This window comes from Theropithecus gelada, chromosome 2 (genome assembly GCF_003255815.1).
Source record: "Theropithecus gelada isolate Dixy chromosome 2, Tgel_1.0, whole genome shotgun sequence".
NCBI lineage: Eukaryota > Metazoa > Chordata > Mammalia > Primates > Cercopithecidae > Theropithecus > Theropithecus gelada.
In genome coordinates, this window is record NC_037669.1 from 103,755,932 (window position 1) to 103,774,126 (window position 18,195).

Genomic DNA, 18,195 nt, shown 5'->3' on the forward strand with positions numbered 1-18,195 from the left:
GTCATAAAGAATACAGCATGTGTCTTTGGTGGAGGCCAATCGAGGTTCTAATCCCAGTCCCATGTTTACTGACTGTAAGATCCTAAGCAAGTAATTCAACCTCTTTGGTTCTCTTCTTTCCCTAAGAAATGGTGATTGTACAGCCTATTTTCCCTACCTATGTCCCTTTCCTCCTTGGAGTACAGGCAGACTTCATTTCCCCATCTCCCTTGCATTAGGTTTGGCCATATGACTGAGTTCTAGCCAGTGAAATGTGAGCATGAATCATGCATGCGCCTTCCAGGCCTGGCCCACAGAAACCACCTTCATGATCCTCCACTCTCTCCCCATGTGGGCTGGATGCAGAGGATCCAAGAGACAATTCTGAGGCCAAGGGGAGAGCAGAGCCCCCAGACAAAAGGAGCCTGGCACCCTGAATCACCGTTTGGATGGCCATCTGCTGATAACCCATATTGACCTGTAACATGAGAGAGAAATCAAATTCTCCATCATTAGGCCACTGAGTTTGTTCCAGCAACTGGCCTATTCTGATACAATGATATTTTCTGTATGAGAGAGTTGTTGGTAAAGATTAAATTACAAAACGTATCAAACATCTTAATTTTTATTTTTATTATTAATTTATTTGGAGACAAGGTCTCACTCTGTTCCCCAGGTTGAAGTGCAGTCATGGGATCTTGGTTCACTGCAATCTCTGCCTCCCAGATTCAAGTATTTCTCCCACCTCAGCCTCCATACAGGTGTGAGCCACCATGCCTAGGTAATTTTTGTATTTTTTGGTAGAGATGGGGTTTCACCATGTTTGCCAGTGATCCACCTGCTTCAGCCTCCCAAAGTGCTGGGATTATAAGCTTGAGCCACTGTGATCAGCCATATCTTTAGACTCGTAGTAAATGTTTAATGTACCCACTCATTATACAAACATTTCTTAAACCCTTAGTGTGTGGCAAGCACTTTAATGAACAAAGCAGACAAAGTGTTTTCTGTTATAGCATAAATTGGGGATGAAGAAAAAGGGAAAATCAATAAACATTTCTAGCCTGAAGGATTTTAAGAATGGCATTGCCACTGACAGAAAGGCTGATATTAGGAAGTGGGAGAGCTTTTCTGGAGAAGAATGAGGAGTTTGGACTTTAGACTTTTAAGAGGCATTAATTATGTTGCCTCTGTGAACATCACCTTTGAAACTTTATGAAATATTTGTAAACAAAAATTGATACACTTTTTAGCTGCGATGACATAAGAAGCCTAGAAAAGCAGCTGAGGGCATTGGCTCAAGCCTGTAATCCCAGCACTTTGTCAGGCTGAGGTAGGCGGATCATGAAGTCAGGAGTTCAAGACCATCCTGGCCAATATGGTGAAACCCCATCTCTACTAAAAATACAAAAATTAGCCAGGTGAGGTGGCGGGCACCTGTAGTCCCAGCTGCTCGGGAGGTTGAGGCAGGGGAATTGCTTGAACCCAGGAGGCAGAGGTTGCAGTGAGCTGAGATTGTGCCACTGCACTCCAGCCTGGGTGACAGAGCAAGCCTCTGTGGAAAAAAAAAAAAAAAGAAGAAGTCTAAAAAATCATGGTGTATTGTTTAAAACCTCTAGTAGAATGTACCGTCCCAGGGTGGGAATGGTTTCTTATCCCATTATTCCCCTGCAGTATTGGGTGTGCACAAGAAGAATGCACTTAACTGAAATGAATTGAGAGCTTCAATTCCACTGTATTCCAAGGAATATTTTCATTAACTCAAGCAATGTTTATGAAAATACTTTATAAATTATTGAACCCTACTCCAGTGCTTCTGCGGGAGGATACATCCTGAGTTATTAACCTCTGTATCTTTTGCCCTCCACGGGTCTCATCTTTCTCCTCTCCCTGTTCAAGCAGCTGACCTGGTGTTCATGCCTCCAGGAGGAATGTGATTCTGCAGGGCCACATTCAGCTGCATCTGCCGGTGTGGTCACGCGGGTTGTTTATGGATGGTGACTGTTCTGATAGGTTGTTGTTTCTGGTCTGATTGGTCAGTGCTTGGGTCACGTTGGTTATGAAATACTTTGAGTATCACTATTGTAGTTGGAAGATAGACAGAATCTGAATTCTTTCAGTTCGTTCAAATGATTAAGTCCTGATTTGAGGAGGAAAGACAAAGAGGAGTACAGTGTGGAAAAAGAGTCTTCTGGCCCTAAAAATAAACAAAGTGAACTTACCTGAGACTAGCAAGAGAGTCCTTAGCTGAGGGAGAAGGTATAAGAAGAAGAGTGGGGTAAGGGGTCTCTGAGGCAGAGGAGACCTCTGCCCTGCTTTCTGGGCATGCGGCTGGGAAGACAGCAAGATCCCAGGGAGAGAGTAGCCATATGCCATACCTTGGCAGTCATGTCCATTGCTAGTGTACAGACACTCCTGCATTTATAGTTTGCTAGAGAAGTAGCAGATAAATCAGACTGAAAGAGTGATGTGAACAGGGTCATGACTATCCCTGAGCATGATGGCTATCACTCATGATGATGATCATTGGTCCAACAGTCACCCTGGCTGAAGGATAGTCACTCATTCCCACCACCTGGACAGCTTGGCACTATGTAAGATTCTAGAACTGTGGCCCAACTTTGTGTGGAAAGTAGCAGGGTAGGGCGAGGGAACTCCAGGAAGGACCGGGGTTAAATTTCCCACTAAGCCAGTAGGATGACATCCTCAAATAGAAACTAATTTTTTCTGATCATAAAGTGGCATTTCTTGTGCACCTGAATTTATGGTCATGATTCATGTTAGCAAGCTTCTTTGCAATTTATAGCAGAAGTTTGTTTGCTTCATGATTGAATTTAGAACTTATTTGTCCAAAAGAAAATTTAGATGCCTAGTAATAATCACTAGGAGAGAACTTAGGTCACTTTAATAATAATAAATAGGGAGAGGGTGGGAAGCAGGAGAGCACTCGGAAAAAGAACTAAAGCATGCTGGGCTTAATACCTAGGTGATGGGTTGATAGGTGCAGCAAGCCACCATGGCATGCATTTACCTGTGTAACAAACCTGCACACCCTGCACATGTGCCCTGGAACTTAGAAAATAAAATGAAATAAATAATAATAATAGTTTCAACACCATACTTTATTGGTATGCCCAGGTATAGCCCAAGCAGTAACAGAGACTCTAGAATTAGAGTTAAGTCCAGGAAAGAAGGAGATTCTGAGTGGCATAGATTTGCCTCAGGTGATGTAGTGGTGAGTGACAGAATTAACTACTAATTGGCAGCACTGAGTTCTTTCCTCTCCTTTCCATTTGATCTTTCTTCTCAGGCCATCTCTTTTCCCATTCACATTTTGCTGCATCTCCAGTATGAAAGCAAGTAGAAAAGAACTGTAATTTTCAAAATTACTGGTCATTTTATTTATGATTCTAATTCAATGTATAATTCATTTTCCTCTTCAAAGGAATCACATTTTATTTTGGAAGTGAATGTGTCAAAAAATTGGAAACTTGTGAAAACTCACTCTTGAACTTCCCTGGACATGATTCAGAGGCTGATTGAGGAAAGGGCTGAATGTCTGGCTTTAGAGGGTGTTTGTGGTGCGGCAATGGGAAGCTGGGAAAATTGGCTTCAGGAAGTGGCAGCACCTCACCTTTCCTTAGAGAAGGGAGTCGGTACACAGATCCAGGTTGTCTGCAATGGAAGGGATGGTATCCTTTACCCGGGCCTCGTCTTCTTAAGTGCCCAGGTGGTGGGCCGTGACCATGGCAATGGTGACATTGGTTATGGGGTGGTGGGTCACAAGGTCCATAGTCTTGGAAATCATGGCAGTGGGGATGGTGTCCATGGGGATGGTGCCCATGGGGATGGTGCCCGTGGGGATGGTGTCCATGGGGATGCTGCCTATGGGTACCGTGTTCGTGAGGATGGTGTGCATGGGGATGGTGTCCATGAGGATGGTGTTCATGGGAATGATGCTTATGGGGATGGAGGTCACTGGAATTATTATTATGAGGATGTCTTTGGGCCCCATTCGTGCCAAAAGTGGCATGATGACATCTTGAACAGGACATGGGCAATAGTGGAGGAGTGCCTTGTGGAAGTGGGGGTCCATGTAAGTGATCTCTTTCATCTGGAGGAGGTGGGCGTCCACGTTCGTGTGGCTCGTGGGGATGACGATGATCTCTGGATCCATGGGGCTTGAGTGGAGACTTGGTGGTGGTAGAAGAATGCTCATGCCCACCCCAGTGGAAGGGATGTCTGAAATGAGGCGGTACACCATCGATGTTCCCATGTTCCTGGAAAAGAACACAGAAAAGTGCCTGTCGTCATGGAACATAAAAGAAGATGTTAGATACTTGACTCAATTTACACCAACGACTCCCAGATCATAGATTCCACAAATCAATTTTAAAAGGATTACAAAAAAGGATTCTCAAATTGTTATCTAGCCCAGTTGATATTTAAAATACAAACATAAGTATCATTTACCACCATTATTGTTTCACAAAAGAAACGATTTTTTTTTTCTAAGACTGAGTCTCACTCTGTCACCCAGTCTGGAGTGCAGTGGTGCGATCTCTGCTCATTGCAACGTCCACCTCTCAGGTTCAAGCAGTTCTCCTACCTCAGCCTCCCATGTAGCTGGGACTACAGGCCCAAGCCACCATGCCCACCTAATTTGTTTTTCCTTTTTTTGAGACAGAGTCTCGCTCTGTTGCCTAGGCTCCTAATTTGTGTATTTTTAGTAGAGACGGGTTTTACCATGTTCAATTCCTTGTTTCAAGTGATCCACCTATCCCAGCCTCAAAGTGCTGGGATTGCAGGCGTGAGCCACCACGCCCAGCCTGGAAGGAAATTTTGATTAAAAAAAAAAAAAAAAAAAAAAAAAGAGCCAGAAACACAATATCAGAGTAAAGGATTGTCCTTTAGATGGATAAATGTTAGATATAAAAAACTCCATTACCCTTATTTTTTTTTCATTTTTATTACACAGAGTGGTGAAACAATATTATCACCTGGCGCCCACCTGTAGACCAACACTGGAAAACTAGTGCCTTATAACTGATATTCTTAACTGAGACTTGACGATATCAACATCCCTTACTCCTAAAGGTTGAACACTTGACCTCTTCTCTCTCTTCCCTGTTCGGAGTTTAATTTTTAAAAAATAGCTACAGAGGCTGGGCGTGGTGGCTCACGTCTGCAATCCCAGAACTTTGGGAGGCCAAGGGAGGTGGATCACCTGAGGTTGAGAGTTTGAGACCAACCTGACCAACATGCAGAAACCCCGTCTCTACTAAAAATGCAAAATTAGCCAGGCGTAGTGGTGCATGCCTGTAATCCCAGCTACTCAGGAGGCTGAGGCAGGAGAATCACTTAAACCCAGGAGGCGGAGGTTGCAATGAGCTGAGATGGCACCATTGCACCCCAGCCTGGGCAACAAGAGCGAGACTCCATCTCAAAAAAAAAAAAAAAAAAAAAAGACAGAGCCATGTTTGTGGTGACAATCCTGCCCTTTGTTTCTTTTTCTTTTTTTTAAATTTGGGATTGGATGTTTGGATTATTTTCAGTTTTGTTTCTGATATGAAAAATTTCATGAAGCAAATCTTTGTACTCATGTAAAAACAGAAAAAAAATTTCTGAAACAGATGCAAAATATGATTTTGCATCTCATTTTATATACATTTACATAATAAATTTGAGGCTAATTTATTCCCCTTAGATTCTGTGCCCAATAATACAAGCTTAGGAATGACTAAGTCTCAGCGTCAGAGTCCCGACTATAAGGAGCATTTTCAAATTCATTCAAGTTTGGTTGAATTGGACATGATTTTAATTTTCTGCCAATTGTTACCCTCTCCAATTCTTGGAAAAGTTTTCATACTTTTTGTGTAAGCTTGCAATTGCACTCCTTTCCCCAGTGGTGGGGTATTCTCTGTATCTTTTCTTGCATGTCTGTCTGTGTCTCTCTTTCTGTCTCTCTCTGTCTCCCTCCCTCTCTCTCTCTCTCTCTCTCTCACACACACACACACACACACACACACCCATACATAGAGCTTTAGGAACCAACAACACTATTTGTGTACATATGTCACTTAATCTGGCACTGCCACGACAAAGTCTGCTTAGACAACCCACCTGAGGGTCGAAGACTTCGCAGTTTATGACAAGGTCTTTCGGGCTTTCCAAGTCCAAGTCTTCTACATCATAGAACAAATCTGCTTTGCAGAATCCAAAGACCTACAAAAGAATGAGGAGCCTGTTAGTGTGTGTGTCCAGGTGGTGTGAAGATGACCAGCCGGAGTTAGCTTCCAGACATTCAGAAAAGGAAGAAGTGCTTCAGAAAAATCAGGGTAACATGATCAGATAGCCCCACCAGTTGTTCAGCAATCTTTCCTCACCAAGCTTTGGGGAAAGTGCAGATGGCGAAGGGTATCACTCAAGTTGCTATGTTTTTTTCATGAGCAGGCACCGGCACTGGGCTTCCCAAGGGTGGTGGTGAGGAAAACCACATCATTGCTGCCTTGCCTTTAGGCCAACCCTTCTGCCCTGGAGACCTCAGTTGCCTGTGCCTAGGACAATGAGGAATGGTGTCAAAGAGGGATTTTTACAACTTCAGCGAGTCCCTTGGAGGAAAGTGTTGGACAGAAGGGAATCTGTACGGCATAAAGATGGGTTTTCATGGACATTGTCAAGGCAAGTGTCTGCTGACTCCACCCAAGTATGGGGGCTACAACTGGATGGCACTCCTGTGCTCCAGCTCCTAAACCCACCTGTGAAAGATGGACCAGGACAAGAGGACGGCCGTCTGCTAGAAGAAATTGCTAAGCACCGAGGTTCTGAGTACAGTTTGGGAATCAGAGAGACCTATGTTAATCCTGGCTTCTCCATTTCCTAGTTGTCTGAGTTTGGGAAAGTTACAAAAGATTTCTGGAAGTCAGCCATTGTAAAATGGGGATAATACTATTTATTCACAGGTTGTGGGAGGGCTTAATTAAATGAGAGGATGGTGTAAAACACTTACTCCTGAGCCTCCTCTTCAGCTGTGATGCATCAGGTCTGGGGTTACATTATCCATACCAAAAGGGTTTCTTGACCATAGGAAAAAGGGAGAGAGGTGTCTTTTCTGGTGGCCACTAAGGATTCTAGACCTGGTTCAGTTTGGATATTAGAACAGCTAACAAAGGTACTAATGGATGGTTTCTCCCTTTTGACCAGGGAGAATGTGTTGTTAAACCTCAGAAAAATCTGGACTTGACATCATAATTAAAATTCCATTTCCTAACACTCTCTAGCTAAGTGCCCTTAGGTAAGTGGTTTTAATTTTAGCTCCCCTTGTCACAGGAAAATGTAGGCAGATACTTGCTTTTCCTTGTTAGCAGGATTTTCACGAGGCTCTGACCTGGTAATAATAGACGTGGAGGTGTTTCTTTAACTGTAGATCACCATGCAAATGCCAGGTAGTATTAATAATGTCTTCCTGCAGGTACATGGGAATCTATTGGTAAATGATTAGAGGAAAAATCCCACTGAACTTTGTATAAGAATAACTAAGTTTTAATCTCAGCTTGGTTGTCAACATCAGCAAGAGCTTTCCTTTGCTGAGCTTCAGTTGCCTCCTCATTTGTCGAGTGGGATTCTGTGAATATCAATGACGTGGAATTAAGAAAACCACTGTGTGTAGGGTCTTAGTACAAGTTGCTATAGTTCTAACTAAGCCTTTAATCCTAATGAGTTAGAAACTTAGTTTTAAGTTGAGATATATATAATTTATATTATAAAATCATGTTCTTATGGTTCGCTTATGTTCTCTGTGCCTCAGTTTCCCTATCTGCTAATTTGGGAAGAAAGTAGCATCTATCTCATATGGTAGTGTGAGGGTTAATAAATTATCACAGGCTGGGCGTGGTGGCTGATGCCTGTAATCCCAGCACTTTGAGAGGCCGAAGTGGGTGGATCACCTGAGGTCAGGAGTTTGAGACCAACCTGACCAACATGGTGAAACCCCATCTCTACTAAAAATACAAAAATTAGCCAGGCATGGTGGTGCATGCCTGTAATCCCAGTTACTTAGGAGGGTGAGGCAGGAGAATCACCTGAACCCGGGAGGCGGAGGTTGCAGTGAGCCGAGATCGTACCATTGCACTCCATCCTGGGCAACAAGAGCGAAATTCCATCTCAAAAATAAAAGTTATCCTGTGTGTAAATCACTTAGAAGAGTGCCTGGCAGGTACTAAGTGCATCCAAGACGATACTTTGTATTTCACAGACATTTCTTCCTCCTTCTCCTCCTCCTCATTTTCTCCTTCTTCCTCTCCTTCCTCTTCTCCTTCTTCTCCTTCTCCTTCTTCCCCTTCTTCTTCTTCTTCTTCTTCTTCTTCTTCCTCTGTGACTCTAGTCAGTGATCATAGACATTTCTTTTTTTTAAATTATTATATTTTAAGTTCTAGGGTACATGTGCACAATGTGCAGGTTTGTTTCTTATACTCACATTGGGGTGTCTGGGGAAATAGTGTCTGGAGCAGTTCCGCACAGAGAAGTCCACGAAGTAACTGGTTCCTTCCCCTCCTTTCTAGAACAGATGGGATCAAAATAGTTTCAAGAACAGACAAAGAAAAGTGGGGGAAAAAAGCAGTAGATAACTATAACTACCATTCAGTATTTTTTAAGGCAGTATGAGAATTCAAAATCACCAGTACGTGTCATTTTTTAAAATGGTTTCTGCCTTTTAAAAATGTATCACATAAGTGATAAGGTGAATACCATTTCACTGAAAAGGTTCACGTAATCAATACATGATGAAGTAGAGTGAAAAATCACCCCTCCTGCACTCCAACTTCTTCCCAGAGTTGTCATTCTCATTTATTTGATGTGTTTCCTCTTCGAGTGTTTTCCTAGATATGTTACACATACACAGGTAGATCTAAGCGTTTCATATAAACGGGTTCATAGTCTAAGTACTGTTCTATCACCTGCGTTTTCCCATACCAATATGTTTTGAAACTCCAGTGCGCATGGGTCCAAACGTTCTTTGAGCAGCTGCATAGTACTCATTTCCTTACTTGTATGTAACACAATCTATTTAACGTTGCATTTTCTGAATGCATAGCAAATGTCAACCAGTTGCTCTACAAGACAGTTCTGGGTGAAAGCACTTGGGTCCTTGTAGAGTGAGCAGGGAACTGTCTAGCCATAGGCACATTACTGGGTGTTGTGAGGTAGTTTCTCTGAACTTCAGTTTTCCATCATAGTACAAGAGTTAGTACTGGATGATTTGTAATGACACAACCCTCATATGCTCTTGTCTTTCCCTGATTCCTCTTTAGATTTTCTCTCCTCTCTGTCAGATGTCCACTCCCCTACCCACCCTTCAAAAAATAAAAGTGTTTGAGGAAGGCAATTTTTTGGTATTTTTTAAAAATGTCTGCTGCCTGTCTTTTATGGCCCCAAAAGTGACAAATTAAAAGGCAGCTGGTCAATTGAGGCAGGTGGAGAGGGTGTGCCATTCAGTTCCTGCTGTCAGGTTGGAGTCTGGGCCTTCAGACTCCAGCTGAACCTCAGTGGAGACTCACCTCTCTTGCAACTCTCTCAATTCGGTCCACTCTGAAAGAGGCAAAGTCATCATTCTCCTCTTTGTACTTCTCAAGGGCTTTGTCGGCTTGCTTTCTGTAGCTCTCAGTATCCTCAAAGAAATCTAACAGGACGGGACTATCTTTGGTATTGGCCAGTGCTAAAGAGACTGGAGAAAGAAGATGGCAGTGTCACAGTTAAGGGCTGGAAATGTTAATGGTGGCTTGCTGGCAAGAATGACAGCAACTTTCATTTTACAGATGGGCAAATTGAGGGTTGGAAGAGCTAAGTAACTGCTTCAAGATCAATCAGCCATTTGGCAACAGAGCTAAACTGCTGCTTCTTCCTTTGAGTCTTTCTGATCCCAATGTCTATGTTGTGACCCCTGCTCATGATGCCTTCACCAGTACCACTGACAAGGTGCTAACATAAACATATATATATATATGACATTTGCTAATATATAAATATATATTATCTATTATCTAATATCTATTATATATTTATATATTATCTAATATGTCATACATTTATGTATTATATAATACATATTATATATTTATGTATTAATATGACATATATTAATATATATATTAAACAATAGAGATGGGGTGGAGCCACATTGCCCAGGCTAGTCTCAAACTCCTGGGCTCGAGCGACCCTCTGGCCTCAGCCTCCCAAAGTGCTGGGATTATAGATGTGAGCCACCGCATCAGGCCACTAATATTTTAATAAGTTCTTCCTGCTGTTGCCAAGGAGGAAGATGGAGCATTAACACAGAGTTTTGCTCAGAGAGAGGAGAAGATACAGATCATCCTTTCTTCAATGCAACCTCCTGTGGCAGTAGCTTGCATTTTTGTATTAATATCATATTTGGATTTGCTATTTTAAAAAGGAATTCTGTGATGATTCTTTCTGAAAATGTAAATTAAAAGGGTATGGAGGCCGGGCTTGGTGGCTCACACCTGTAATCCCAGCACTTTGGGAGGCCAAGGTGGCAGATCACCTGAGGTCAAGAGTTTGAGACCAGCCTGACCGACACGGAGAAATTCCATCTCTACTAAAAATACAAAATTAGTTGAGTGTGGTGGCATATGCCTGTAATCCCAGCGACTTGGGAGGCTGAGACAGGAGAATTGCTTGAACTTGGGAGGCAGAGGTTGCAGTGAGCCAAGATCACACTATTGCACTCCAGCCTGGGCAACAAGAGTGACACTCCGTCTCAAAAATAAAAATAAATAAATAAAATAAATAAAATAAAATAAAAGCTATGGAATTTAGAGTTAACACTCCTGGGATAGTGTCACATCTTCACAATATCTTGGCTTTGTTCTCGAGGCCAAGTAATTTAACCTCTTTGAGCATCAATTATTTTGTCTTAAGTAGAAAGTGTCATAATCTTTACTTCATAGTCCCAAGACTTTACTTCCTCCCAAGACTATACAACTGGCAGATGATGACTCAAGCTAAAGCAAGTCTGAATCCAAAGCCTATATCTATAATGATGCTAACCTACCTCTCCTAAATCTCTATTTTCAGGTATTGAATTTCTTTAAAGGAAGGTGTACCAGTACCAGGGGAAAATTGTCTCCCTTCTATTATCTGGAGAATGAATAATAATGAAGTCTATGAAGGCTTTTCTTTCATGTACATCATAAATGTGTATGAATACATCTGAATATATATGAATACATATGTACATGGATGAGACAAATACCACTGTGTGACTGAATTTGTATTAATCAAGAATTAATTAGCAATTTAACAGATTACCATACCAGAACTTGTGGTGCAGTTAAAGTCAATCACTCTGAGATCCTGAGATTCATGGGAATGTCCTGTAGCTATTACCTTACATTGTCCGATCACCTGTAAAAAAGAGGTTCTTGAGGACTTGCTGAGTCATTGCATCCTGCCTTACTCAGGTTGGATGTGAAAGAGCAAAAAGGTGATGCAACAACCTCCTACTGTTCATTTAAAACACATTTCTTTCATCAAAGCTTGTCTCAAACTGTGCATTTTCTTAGTCAGTTTCTGTATGCTGCATCCTGTTGGAACTCAAAATCCTCAGGAGAACCAGCAAGAAACTATTTAAAGCATCATGACCATACCCCAAACATTTTCAAGGGAAAAAGTGGTGAAACTCTGAGGAGTGTGAGCCTCTCATTTTCTGGAAGTGAAATCTTGAATCTCTGCTTATTCATCTTCATGTTCTCCACCTGTGTCAGAGAGCCTGGCATTTGAGTATCCACCTCCCACATGTAAAGCCAGATCTCATTCCTCAGTGTATATCCTAGGCGCCGAACAAGACCCAATTCCTCACTGCAAGTAATCCCTTTGGCCATTCCTGAAAATAGGACCATTGTTCATAGGACACAATTACAAGTTCATAGATTCTCATACCTGTAGACTGTCAGGAGTGGAAGGCCTTTAGAGTCCATGAATTCCTAAACTCACTTCTTATTTTACAGTCAAAAAACACCGAAGTGGAGGGATGTTATTAGGTGATTTGCCCAAAAGGACTCACAGCTGGTTATGCTCTTTGATGGGAACACACACCCTGCTGAGTTGTCTTGAACTGGGTTCCCAAAAGACTCTCAAGAGTATCGCTCAAGGTTAACACGATTTTCGTGACTCTCAAGGCAAAAGCTGCCCTTTCTCTTCTACTGTGTTAGCCCAGGCATTGGCTGCCCTGAGTGAACACAGTAGATAGAAAATAAGAATGATAAGAGCAGAGCGAAGGTGCTCTCTTTACTTACTATTTCAGATGGACGTCTGGAATCAGGTGGCTCACACTCATTCCAGTGTTTCCTGGATAGGACCGAGCAGTCAGATTCTTGCACATCTAAGGCTAAGTAATATACAGTTGCATTTTCCTGAGGAATGCCAAAAGCAACATGTGAGTAGCACATGGAAACCTAGTGGATTTTTTTGAAATTTATTAAAGCTATATATTTATTACTAAAACAGAATTCCTGTTCCTCTCACTGTCTTTGCAATTGCCTTACCTTTGTGTCCTTTGATCTATTGATTCCAATACATAATTTCAATGAGTTATTTCCAAAATTTCTTTTTAAGTGGTCCTGATGTGTCTTCTGTCCATAAACTTTAAGAAGCTATCACTAAATGGCAGTGGTGGTTTAGTGGAGGCGTCATCACCTATACACACCTAGAAGTGTAAGTCATGACGACCTCATCAGGGCCTCCAATCTGTCCTTGTAGTTGTGTCCTCTTGCCCAGCTCTATCACTGATCATGGAATTTTCTGCTTTGATGTCGCTTTGCCCAAAGCTAAATCCTCTCCTCTTACAAACCAGCTGCCTCTCCACTTCCCTTGTCTTTGTCAGTGGCACCCCTAACAACATATTGCCTTAGACACTGGGGTAAAACATGTAAACCTATGAGATGTCTTCCTTGTCCTTGCTATTGCTATCCAGTACTAGGCCTTGAATGGTCTTTCTTGGCAACGTCTCTCATGTCTATTCCTCAGTCTCATTTCCTTGACTCCCACTACCCAGGTCTGACCCTTGTTCTTTCATTCCTGAATACATAAATAGCTTTCTACTTCATGTCCCTGTCTCTTGCCTCAGTTTCCCCAGGAACATCAGGACCCCTCCCCACCCACCCGCTCTCTACCCTAGCTCTCAGAGGTAGCTCTGTGCTGATGCATCCTATACCCTAATATCTGTTGATGAGCCTGGCATGGGACTAATGGTCACTGAATTACTGTTCGAGTCCTAAACTCCTGCACACGTGTTCTCTGCAACCCACAGTGCCTCTGTGATGCTTTCAGAAGGGTAAATTGTCTTCTGTAGTACTCCTTGTCTGCCCTCCTTAATTTCAGTTTTTCCATCAGAGGGAGAGTAGGTTATCTGGGGAGCTTAGAGGCAGGCTTCATGTCTCTCTGTAATGTCTATCAGCTCCTCTAGTCCAGTTTAGGTAGGTGTGTAATCTAAGTGAAGACAGCAAGCTTGTTTCACCTCAAGACAAGCCCACAGGCTTGGCTCCCACCTGATGGCTGCTCCAGAGCCCACATGGAACTTCTGGAACCTACCTGCTTATATTCAATGGCTCCCTAACACCCTTCTTCCTGATTCCATACCCACCTAGAAGTGGTGGTGCCAGGTATTCACCAGGAACACCTTTACCCAGATCTGTTCAAACCTTACCCATGCATCATTACACAGCGGAAGCCTCCTCCCATCCAGTCTTACTAGATCTCCCCTCATTAAACTGCCCCAGTACATTTACCACTCCTTTGGCCACTTGGCTATTGTTGGGGTTCAGGACATGGTACCTCAAAGTATGGTACTTTGGCATGCTGAGTCCTTTGAACTGAAGGAAATGGGAAGGGCCTCAGAAGCAAGATCTGTCTGACCTTCTGCCCTTTGTTCTCCTACTCTGCTTTCTCCCCCAAGGCAAGTCATAGAAATTAAAATTTCTCTTCTCCAGGGCAGGTCACAGACGGCAGAATCCCTCTCCCCGAAAGCATCCATAAATCCTAAAATATGAATCTAACCTTCCCCCTGCGTCTTTCTTTGTAGGATCTGGCCATAAAGAAATTCTCTGACCTACTCTGTTTGATAGTAGGTCCTCAGATCCGCATTCCAGAGGGATCCTGTCTCATACTTGGGAGCCAGAAATGCCACACAGAGAGGCCATGAAGAACTCAAATAGACAGGCCTTGCTGGGTCCTTCTTTCAGTCTACGACTCTTAGATTACAGCCGTTTGTCCCATCACACTTCTGCATTCTGCACACTCTTCGTGGATTCTAAGTATACAAGTGGCCAGTTTCTTTGGATATCTGAGTCTTCATTTATGAAGACTCCTGTGTCAGGTAAACCTTGGATTAAGTAAAGTTGCATGTTTTCTTCTTCTCCTCCTTCTCCTTCTCCTTCTCCTTCTCCTTCTCCTTCTCCTTCTCCTTCTCCTTCTCCTTCTCCTTCTTCTTCTTCTTCTTCTTCTTCTTTTTGGAGATGGAGTCTAGCTCTGTTGCCCAGGCTGCAGTGCAGTGACACAATCTCGACTCACTGCAACCTCTGCCTCCCGAGTTCAAGCGATTCTTCTGCCTCAGCCTCCTGAGTAGCTGGGATTACAGGCGTGCACCACCATGCCCAGCTAATTTTCGTATTTTTAGTAGAGACGGGGTTTCACCATGTTGGCCAGGCTGGTCTTCAACTCCTGACCTCATGATCCGCCTGCCTTGGCCTCCCAAAGTGCTGGGATTACAGGCGTGAGCCACCGCGCCTGGCCTCGTCTACCAGTTTTATTTCAGGCTAAGTTAAGAGCCTTAGGAGGGTTGAGAAAACTTTGCCTTCTCTCTAGTTTATCCGAGTAACTTACAAAGTTTGCCTGTATGTGCCAGCATATTATTAATGCCTGGAGGCCAAGGCCCATAGTTTATTCTAATGTTTCTCTGGCAGTACTTAGCACGTAACTGGGCTCAGCATAAACGCTTATACGTACCCACAAATCAAATCATAGTTAAGGGCACACTAATAACAAATATTAGTTTGAAGGAAAAAAGAACAATTTAGAGAAGCCACAGAAACCAAACAAAAAACTCTGACCAAAGCCATTCATTGTGCAAAGCAGTAAGCCTAAGGGGTAGAGTCACATTTGCCCCCATGCATAATCTCCCAACTCAGCTCTGCCAATGGCAGTTCCTCACCACTCTGTCCAAGTGGGCATCAGCAACCCGCAGCAATTGGAAAAGGTAGCCATCCCGTCGCCTTTTGTTGATCAGGTCTAGAGCTTTCTCAGCCTCCGGCTCAATAGCGCTGCAGTCGGTGGGACTCACAGCACACGAATCCTGCAGTGTGATCAAAAGCAGTGCTGCAATGAGCACCTTCATTTTGTTAAATCATCCTTTGCTATGATCTGCCACTGCAGAGAATTTTATACAGACTTTCTGAAACACATGCAATTGATTAAACAAAACCTTGATACATTTTTGTTGTGTAACTGGGGGTGTTCACCTTGACCCTGGGTTCAAATAACCATCAACAAGCTGTAAATGATTAGCGGGTCTTGGGGACAGAAAGTTGAGAAATGCTGCTGATGAGTGGGTGGAACTGTGATCTGCACAAATCTGGATTTTTCTAGTAGATAGCAGATCTAAAGTATGTCTTTGAACATAAGCAGTGCCTATGCTGGTGTAGGGGGTGGGGCTAGGGGTAATTTTCCTCTATCTGCCTATCTGTCTCAGCTGGAAATCTCCATCATCAGTCAGTGGATTGATGGATCAAGGCACTAAAACTCCTCAGTAGAAGGCAGCTGCATTATCTAAGGGAGGGAACATGTTAAACAGGTACCATTATAAAAGGAAGTGACTTCAGGTAAAATAGAATAATGAAGAGGCTGTCATTTTGAAGTCAGATCTGAATTTTCAACCTGGCTCTATTACTTTCCTACTGTGCAATGCTGGGTAAGCAACAAAACTTCTCTGATTCTTAGTTTCCTCGTGTCTGTGAGAGTCTGCAGTAACGTCTCTCAGACTCGGCTTGATATTAGAATCACCCCAGGAGCTTTCAAAAGTCCTGATGTCAAGGACTTCTTCCAGGACAATTTAATCAAAATCTCTGAGAGTGGACTTTGGTATTGGTAGTTTTAAAACTCCTAAGTAATCCAGTGTGTGCGGTCAAGGTTGAGAATTACTGGGATTCTAGAGAGAACCGAAGAGAGGGAAAGGATTTGAAGAGAGAACAAAAAGGGAGGTATATGAAAAGTAGATCTCATTTCCACAAGTCTCAGGGTTAATGAGTGCAACATGTTTTGAATACTGTTTGTGACTGAACTTTTAATGTCAGTAACCCTGGCTTTTAAATACCCAATGGGACCAGTCCAGTGTAACGGAGAATGACAGGAATGTATGGAATCTGGTCAAGGTGTTATTAAGAGGCTCCAACCCAGTGGGGAAGGGGAAAGCTATTGATTAAAACAAAAACTATTTTGAGTTTTTGTTATTATGAGTTGAGTTCCTTAATGAAGTTTTTCTATTATGGCTATATTGGCTGCACCCTAAATGGGGTGTCCTGGGTGAACCAAATGCTGGTATAGGAAAAGGAATGGGAATGTTGAGGGGATGGGAAGAGGCACGAAGAGCAGGAATATAATTTTCTTACCGTACTGTTCTGCTGAGACTAAGGGGTACCTCAGGGATCCATGCATCCTCTTCTTTTATTGAATCTTAAAGAGCCATACAGTACTAATGATGCCATTCTGGCAACGGGAGTGGCTTCAGGGGAGAGAGCCCATTAAGGGTGCTGGGATGGTAATGGTTGGGAGGAAGCTGAATGGTAGTGAGAGACACTCTGTCCTGAGAACCCTGATCCAGGAAGTGACATTTGGCTTTGGGGATGGTTCCTATTAAGCATTTAGGAAACTAGAGAGTGGCCTCAGATGGAAGTGCTGACTTTACACAGGTGGTATCTGGGCAGACTGGGCGGGTAGAATATTCATCTTCACCTTTTCTTTTTTTTTTTTTTTTTTTGAGACAGAGTCTCACTTTCTCTGTTGCCCAGGCTGGAGTACAGTGATCCCATCTCAGTTCACTGCAACTTCCGCCTCCCAGGTTCAAGCAATTCTTCTGTCTCAGCCTCCCGAGTGCTGTGACTACAGATGCCCACCACCACACCTGGCTAAATTTTGTATTTTTAGTAAAGACAAGGTTTCACCATATTGGTTGGGCTGATCTCGAACTCCTGACCTCAGGTGATCCACCTGCCTCGGCGTCCCATAGCGATGTGAATATAGGAACGAGCCACTGTGCCCTGCTGTCTTCACATTTTCATTCTGCATTTAGGTTATTTCTGTGTGTCGTGGATATTTTAACAGAAAAAAGAGTTAGCTAACGAATTTTTATTCTTTAAACCTTTTTGACTCATAATAGAACACATGCTCTTTGCAAAAAATGTGGAAAATACAAAAAGCATAAAGAAAATTCACCTCTAATTCTACAACCATAAGGAAAACCAACTATTTATAATGCATAATTACTTCATATACTTTTTGCTATTTGAATATATGTAATATATATGTTTTGCATCATTAGAATTATTCTGTACATACAGGTGTTTCTTTCCCTCCGCTGTAGTTGAGTATGTATTTACTTATAACCTCTATTTTTTTTTCAGGTGTTAATAGAAACCACATAAGCTTTATAAATGCTTTTGTGTTTTTATAGGATTTTAAATTTTTGAGTTATTTTAAGTATATAATTTTTAGTCATAAACATAATCCCTGCACAAAGTAAAAAAGCCAACAATATTTTAGAATATTGTAAAACAAAAATTAAGTCTCTTTGCTCCATTCTTCACCTCCCAAATCCTTTCCCAAGAGAAGGACTTTTAACAATCCCTTGCTATATATGGTTTAAATATTGTATTTTCCCTTAAGGGTATACCATGAGGACTTTCTCAGATCATTAAATATTCTTCAGAAAGATTATTTTTGAGATTACGTAATATTGCATGTTATATGTGTTAATGTATTCAACATTCCCCAATTTTTGGCCATGCATATTGTTTCCAATTATTTGTTCTTATAAAAAAAGGATGAATTCATGTCCTTTGTAGGGACATGGATGAAGCTGGAAACCATCATTCTCAGCAAACTATCGCAAGGACAAAAAACCAAACACCGCGGCTGGGCGCGGTGGCTCAC

The 18,195-nt window shown here is 42.4% G+C and overlaps 1 protein-coding gene across 1 annotated transcript; it reads right to left on the reverse strand.

The window, feature by feature from the left end:
* Window positions 1-3,080: 3,080 nt before the first annotated feature.
* HRG (histidine rich glycoprotein) lies at window positions 3,081-15,465 on the reverse strand. Its single transcript, XM_025375951.1, has 7 exons — window positions 15,203-15,465; window positions 12,291-12,407; window positions 11,310-11,400; window positions 9,534-9,700; window positions 8,453-8,533; window positions 6,100-6,201; window positions 3,081-4,256 (listed from the first exon to the last, which is right to left on the reverse strand). The coding sequence occupies exons 1-7, from the start codon at window positions 15,383-15,385 to the stop codon at window positions 3,432-3,434; spliced, it is 1,566 nt and encodes a 521-aa protein (XP_025231736.1). The 5' UTR covers window positions 15,386-15,465; the 3' UTR covers window positions 3,081-3,431.
* Window positions 15,466-18,195: the final 2,730 nt, after the last annotated feature.